Source organism: Myotis davidii, unplaced genomic scaffold (genome assembly GCF_000327345.1).
Source record: "Myotis davidii unplaced genomic scaffold, ASM32734v1 scaffold363, whole genome shotgun sequence".
NCBI classification, from domain to species: domain Eukaryota; kingdom Metazoa; phylum Chordata; class Mammalia; order Chiroptera; family Vespertilionidae; genus Myotis; species Myotis davidii.
Window position 1 is genome coordinate 1942285 of NW_006294069.1, and position 7374 is coordinate 1949658.

Below are 7374 nucleotides of genomic sequence, written 5' to 3' on the forward strand. Positions count from 1 at the left end.
TAACAGAAATTATCACTTATGCCTTGTTGAGAAAATTGGAAGTCTGGCTTTGAGGAGAGGAAATTTCAAAAGCACATTACCAATGTAGATTTCAAACACATATGACTTAAATTTAAGGATTTAATATTTTATCTGTAGTTTATTTAACTTGGAGGGATTGAAAAATATTTCAGGGAGAGAGAGGAGTTGCCTTATTTTTTAGGAATTCTGTGTCAACACAGAAAGGTTATATTTTCTTACCTTCCAAATCGATTGCCTCTGAGCAGTCTACTTTGATTCTTGTTTTTTTAGGTCCATATTGGAGTTACAGGATTTGTTAAAGACTCAGTAACGGGATCTGGCTTAGAGAATGCAACCATCTCCGTAGCTGGTATTAATCATAATATCACAACAGGCACATTTGGTGATTTCCACAGATTACTTGTTCCTGGAACTTACAACATTACAGCAGTTTTAACTGGGTAAGAATTTAAATTAGACTCTAAATACCAAACCTTTGTTTATATCTAAGACAGAAATATAGACTAGGAAATATTATTTAATGTATCTGGCTGTTATCTTTTCCTTTTTTTCTGATTCTCCTCCTTTTATAATGAGAAAATACTATTGTGGAGTCTTTTGTCACATAGCCTAATAGTACAACTGAATAGGAGGCATAATGGTAAAATTGAGAGGAAGGACAGTTTTAAAAGCTTGAAAAGATGGTCAGCTCTGTAAAGCGTTGCTTCAAGGCAATTGAGTACCCGGGTATCTTTAACTCCGAGCTTTGTAGAAGGCGTTTTGAGAGCTGTCTTTATCATTATCTTTCCAATATATGAAATGAGTGGTTTCTCACCTTCCCTAGAAACCTTCCTGTAAGATCAGTTTGCTAAAGATTTAATTGATAATCTTTAATTTAATTTTTAACATTTGGAATAGTTGGAGTGTCAGTTTAATAAGGCACTGCAAAGAATTGGATAATTTATCCCTTCTTTGAGTATTATAGCAATGGTGACAGTGGATTAATGAACTCCATCTTTCAGTTCTCTCCTTTAAAGTGCTTCCTTGTAAGCATTCTAATCTGGAACCTGGAAGATGGTAAGAGAAATAGTTCTTTAAGGACATAAGTGGGGAGTCTGTGATAATATCCTAAAAGTCTTGAATTTATACATTTATGTTTATTTAGTTGAGTTTTGATAGACCACTAAGTGCTAGAGTATGGTGAGTATTGTGCTTTTATAATGTTAAAGCAGTGTGTGTGTGTTAATTTAACTCCAAGCCATCTACTTTTTCAAATATTTTTTTTTCAGGTATATGCCACTGACTATTAATAATATAATAGTGAAAGAAGGACCAGCTACAAAGGTGAATTTTTCCCTGGGGCCAACTGTGACCTCAGTAATCCTTGACACAACAGAGGCTGTAATAACTGTGAGCACAGTCACTACACTTAATCCTTTGCCTGGAACACAATCCTCCCACCAGCCAATTCAGCCAAAGGACTTCCGCCACCACCATTTCCCTGACATGGAAATCTTCTTGAGGAGGTTTGCCAATGAATATCCTAACATCACCCGGCTCTATTCATTGGGAAAATCAGTAGAGTCAAGAGAACTTTATGTAATGGAGATATCTGATAATCCTGGTATCCATGAATCAGGTAAGTAGTATGGTCTTACACATAATTTTAGTCCTGCCTCTTGGAGCTATGTACTACAATATTGCTATGTTTTGTCTGAAAGGTCACCTATGGTATGTGTAACTGGAACAAAGAAAATGTAACCAATCTTGCCAGAAAAGAAGAAAATTCATTTAATAACCCCTATTAGATACAATATTTAAGATACTATATAGATTATATTCTTTCTGCTAATGGTGTTTTTATTTTCATAGTATATGGCATATATACATGCTCTGAGCCTGCTTAGACAGATATATTAATAAGGAAGCTGCTTTATAAGATGCTTTTTCCTGCTTCTATTGAAAGATATATCTTTTCTTAAATTTTGGTTCAGTGTCTTTGCATATGTTGGGGAAAAAGTAAAGAGAGTTCGTGATAAATGGAAAGGGAAAAAGTCTGTATAATTACTTTGTTTTCAGGTGAACCAGAATTTAAGTACATTGGAAACATGCATGGAAATGAAGTGGTTGGACGAGAACTGCTATTGAACCTCATCGAATATCTTTGTAAGAACTTTGGAACAGACCCTGAAGTTACAGATTTGGTTCGTAGCACTAGAATTCACCTTATGCCATCCATGAATCCTGATGGGTATGAAAAGGCTCAGGAAGGTAAAGAATAACTGTTTATTAATGTTTAATCTTTTTTTGTTATTATATGGTATGATTATTTGGAGGTAGAAGAGAATTTGAACTAGTTGTTTTCTGTGAATTTCTTCATAATTGGTTCCAGCTTTTATATTTTTGTAAGACCAATTCATTCAACAATAATATGATCAAGTTTGTATTAAATGGAGTTCCTTACTTTGATAATTTCCCTTACTTACTAAAAATAGTTAAGATTTTTACTAATTGTTCCATTTTAACACTAATTCTCATTTAATTATTTCAGGAACTTTATCTCATAAGTGAAAACTTAAACCAAATATCTTTTGAGTCCAAGTTCTACTTCTCATGCATGTTCTAAATCTGCTAAGTTATTAATTTCCCATTCCTTTGCCTCCTCTGGGCTAGCCCATCTCTCCTGGGGCCTGGAGAGCAACTTCTTACACAGGCCATCTTATGCAGAACACTAGGGGAGTGAGAATCCTTCTCTCCCAAGCTGTGGTTCCTTCCAGGCAATGATACCAGTGCGTAGCATAGGTACCACGATATGAATATGCAGCCACATGATTTCGTGCTCTCACTGAGTGAACACTGAATCAGCTATTGAACGACCAGGTTCTCATATATAGTTATTTCAAATTCCCTCCCTAAGGACCTCATCCTTTGTAGCTTCACAAATTCCTCTCACATTCCTCCCTTGAGACCTACTGAAAGGTGGAGTAGAACTACTTACTACTAGTAAGCCCTCCAATATGTCTTCTTTCTGCACTTACATTATTTTCTCATTATAACAACAACAATAGGGCTCCCATCCCATAATAAAATGGAGTAAGCTTAAGTGTAACTCTTTCTCCCCCATCAGTTAAACTTCCAACTACATCCTTGGCTAACTTTACCTTTTTGTGATTACTTTAATGTGATCCACAATTTTCTTATTTTCAAATGCTCTGTTTCTTTGTGCTGTTTTAGTGACCTGTATACCTGCACAATAGAGTCCCTCTGGGATCAGTCATGCCCACTCAACATTGTGATCATGTCATTATATGTGGATTGTTGACAATTGAGTAATACTTTAATATAATGTATATAGTTGGATGTTTTTCCCCTCAAAGTATGACCAGTGGGCAGAAGTGAAAAATGATTTACCTCTCTGCTCAAAAGATTTGGAAGAGGTGAATTTTTTAAATGTATAATGTAAAAAAGATGTGAATTTTAATTATAGTGTGATTGGTCATAGTGAAGCCTGATGTGTTCACACTTACCCTTGAGTTAAGATAACTGAAGCAGTATGTGTAAAATGTAAGTGAAACATGGCTTAAATTTGAATCCTTTATCATATAGGAGATTCAATAAGTGTAATTGGCAGAAACAACAGCAACAACTTTGACTTGAACCGAAATTTCCCGGACCAGTTTGTTCAGATCACAGATCCAACCCAACCAGAAACCATTGCTGTAATGAGCTGGATGAAGGCACATCCATTTGTACTGTCAGCAAACCTGCATGGAGGTAATAGCAACTTGATATTCTACTAATTAAGTCTCGATGAGAGCATTTGAAAATCTTGGTGAAATTTTATCTATTTAATAAAGTCTTAGGCTATCTTAAAACGGGTATGCTCTTATTGCTTTTATGGCAGACAATAATAAAGTTCCCTTTCATAACTTTTTAAGCCAATTTCCTACCTTGTTTTGCCCCTTCCTTTCTCCCCGCTCCTCCCATACTCTTTTCTCCCCACCAATTCTTTCTCCCTCTCCCTCCCCTTCTCCTTTTTTTTTTTGCTCTCAGTTCTTCATGTGCTTTATATTTATCCCTCACAAGTGTTTTATATTTACCCCTCTCACTGGGAATTTGATAACATTCGTCATTTATAAAAATTAAACACTGACAGATCCAAATGTTTAGTCCTATTTCTCCCTAAAGTTGAATAATGAACTCTTTTGTGTAAGTTTAAATTTTGACATTTTCTTATCTATTACTTACTATATATATTTAACTGCAGCACAGTGACCTCATTCTCAGGTATTGTCTGAGCTTATACATGTCCATATCATTCATCAGGAATCGATCAGTTGAATAGGATGAAAGATCAAGATGAAAAATGATCACAACGTCCAGCTAGGGTTGTGTGAATAAAAGAGAGACAGTGTCAGTACCCAAGAGAATTGCAAACCTTTGTCTACACGTAAACTTGTACATGAATGTTCACAGTAGCATTACTTATAATAATAAAAAGGACCAACAACCCAAATGTCCATCTACTGATGAGTAAGACAAATAAAATGTGGTATACTTATTACAATGAAATAATATTTGGACAAGAAAAGGAATGAAGTACTGGTGCATGCTACAACATAGATAACCGTGAAAACATGTGAAGTAATAAAAGCCAATCACAAGAAACCATATATTGTATGATTACATTTTTATGAAATATTCAGAATAGGCAAATTCATAGAGATAGAAAGTTGTGGATAATGGTGGAAGGGAATATGGAGCGACTGCTAATGGGTACAGATTTGTGGGGAGTGAGGGTAATGAAATGTTCTGTAATTAGATAGTAGTGAAATTGTACAACCCTTGAATATACTAAATAACATTGACTTATGATTTGTATGGTATGTGGATTATATATCAATAAGGCTGTTTTTGTTTTGTTTTGTTTTTTAGAAGAGTGAAGGTATTAGCACCAGAGCAAGGGGAAAGAAATGTAATGTCAACATTTGTTGGAATAGCTGAAGAAGTAGTATCACAACTGAGATTTGATGGCATATAGATTAACCTAATGCCATTCTAAACTGTCATTCTATTTTAGAATGACAGTATATACTTAAGATATTTATTTTTAAGAAGTAAATTTAGGTTCTCTAAAAATTGCTTTGAAAGCTTGCCAGTAGTAGAAAAAACACTTTCACAGTTGGTAATCATGGATAGTTCTCAAAGACCCAAATAGGAATTATGAATTTACAGGCTGGTTGGCAAAATAACTTTAAAAAGTATTTTATAACCGAAACCGGTTTGGCTCAGTGGATAGAGCGTCGGCCTGCGGACTCAAGGGTCCCGGGTTCGATTCCGGTCAAGGGCATGTACCTGGGTTGCGGGCACATCCCCAGTGGGGGATGTGCAGGAGGCAGCTGATCGATGTTTCTCTCTCATCGATGTTTCTAACTCTCTATCTCTCTCCCTTCCTCTCTGTAAAAAATCAATAAAAAGTATTTTATAACAAGTTTCATAGAAAATATTTTTTTTTCATTTTGAGCTTTTAAGAATAATCTCAGAATGCATCACATACCATGTTGGCTAAATCTGAAAACAATTATTAGTTACATTCCAGTGAAAATAATTTATAAATTTACATATGTGGTATCAAAACCTTGGCATGGTTTCAAGTGGTAAAAAGCCAGTCACAAGATTGGGGGATTCATCTTCAGTCATGTAGACATGTTTCTTTACATGACATACTTTGCTTTCTCATCTTAAAATTTTAAATGGGTTTTGGAATGTTGGCAAAGAAATTTTAAAAAGGATTTCATTTTAGAAGAATCTTGAAGGAAAAAGTAGTTCCTTTTTGCAGATTTTGATACTAATTTTTATTGAGGTGAAATTTATATCACATAAAATGAACTACTTTAAAGTGAACAATTCTCTAATGTTTTTAGTGTATTCACAGTGTTATGCAACCACCATCTATATCCAGTTCCACAGTGTTTTATTTCCTCACCCATTAAGCAGTTGCTCCCTATTCCCACCTGCCCCTGAGTCCTGAGCATCAACAATTTGTATTCTGTCTCTGTGGACTTTCCTATTTTGGTTATTTAATAGAAATGGAATCATATATGTGACCCTTTTTGTCTCTCTTCTTTAATTTAGCATAATGCTTTCTAGGTTCATTTATACTGTAGCATGTATTAGTACTTCATTCCTTTTTAGGAATGAATAATGTCCCATCGTATGCATATGCCACAATTTTGGTTTTGTGTTGTTGTTTTTTGTCCATGTGTTTAATGCTAATTATTTTAGTATTTTTTTTCTTTATTGATTAAGGTATTACATATGTGTCCTTATCCCCCCCAAAGCCCCCCCACCCCCACTCATGCCCTCACCCCCCTGGTGCCTGTGTCCGTTGGTTATGCTTATGTGCATGCATACAAGTCCTTTGGTTTATCTCTCTCCCTTACCCCCACCCTCCCCTGCCTTCCACAATTTCTTTATCTGTTTCTCTGTTGATGGATATTTAGGCTGTTTCTACTTTTTTAGTATTAATAATACTGCTGCGAACATTGGCATATAATATTTATTTGAATCCCTGTTTCCAATTCTTTTGGGTAATTTTATGTTTAGCTTTTTGAGGCACTGCCAAACTTTATTTGCCACAGTAACTGAACTATTTTACATTTTAACTTACAATGTATAAGAGTTTCAGTTTCTCCACATCTTCACCAATATTTGTTTTCATTTTTTAAATTATAGCTAGTAGCGGGTGAAAAGTACTATCTCATTATGGTTTTTTAAAATTGATTTTGTAAAGAGAGGAAGAGAAAGAGACAGATAGACAGACATTGATTTATTGTCCCACTTATTGAAGCATTCATTGGTTGCTTCCTGTGTGTGTGTCCTGACTGGAGACTGAACCCACAACCTTGGCATATATGGATGACATTAACCAACTGAACTACCTGGCCGGCACTTCTCATTACAGTTTTCATTTGCATTTCCCTGTTGACTAAATAAGTTAAGCATCTCCTGTGTACTTTTTGGCCATATCTTTTCAAATCTTTTGCCTATTTTTATTTTTATTTTTTTTTTATTTTTATTTTTTTGACACTCTAACCAGCAGCTCTTTATTAGGATGTGGGCCCAGATCCCACAGGAGAGTGGGACTGATCAGGGGCACCCAGAAAGAGGCTGGCGTTTGTCCTGTGCACTTTGTTTATTGCTTTGGCCCACTGCTTTTTTGAAAACTCTGTGTTTTTTATTGTTAGCACTGACATTTCATTGTTCTCTTGAAGATTTTGTTGTTGCTTTGAGAGAGGGTCGTTAGCTCTCACTTACCCTGTGACTATTCAGGCGAGATAGAAGGTGTTCATTTTTCAGATTTTACATAAAAGA

General features: G+C 35.2%; 1 protein-coding gene across 1 annotated transcript in view; it reads left to right on the forward strand.

Moving 5' to 3' along the window:
• Positions 1 to 7374, forward strand: part of CPD (carboxypeptidase D) — a gene marked incomplete at its 5' end in the record, with an annotated part of 78969 nt that overhangs the window by 23510 nt on the left and 48085 nt on the right. The window contains 4 exons of the mRNA XM_015566802.1: positions 292 to 461; positions 1290 to 1639; positions 2080 to 2271; positions 3607 to 3774. Of these exons, the coding sequence (XP_015422288.1) occupies positions 292 to 461; positions 1290 to 1639; positions 2080 to 2271; positions 3607 to 3774 (880 nt within the window). The remainder of the gene's footprint in view (positions 1 to 291; positions 462 to 1289; positions 1640 to 2079; positions 2272 to 3606; positions 3775 to 7374) is intronic.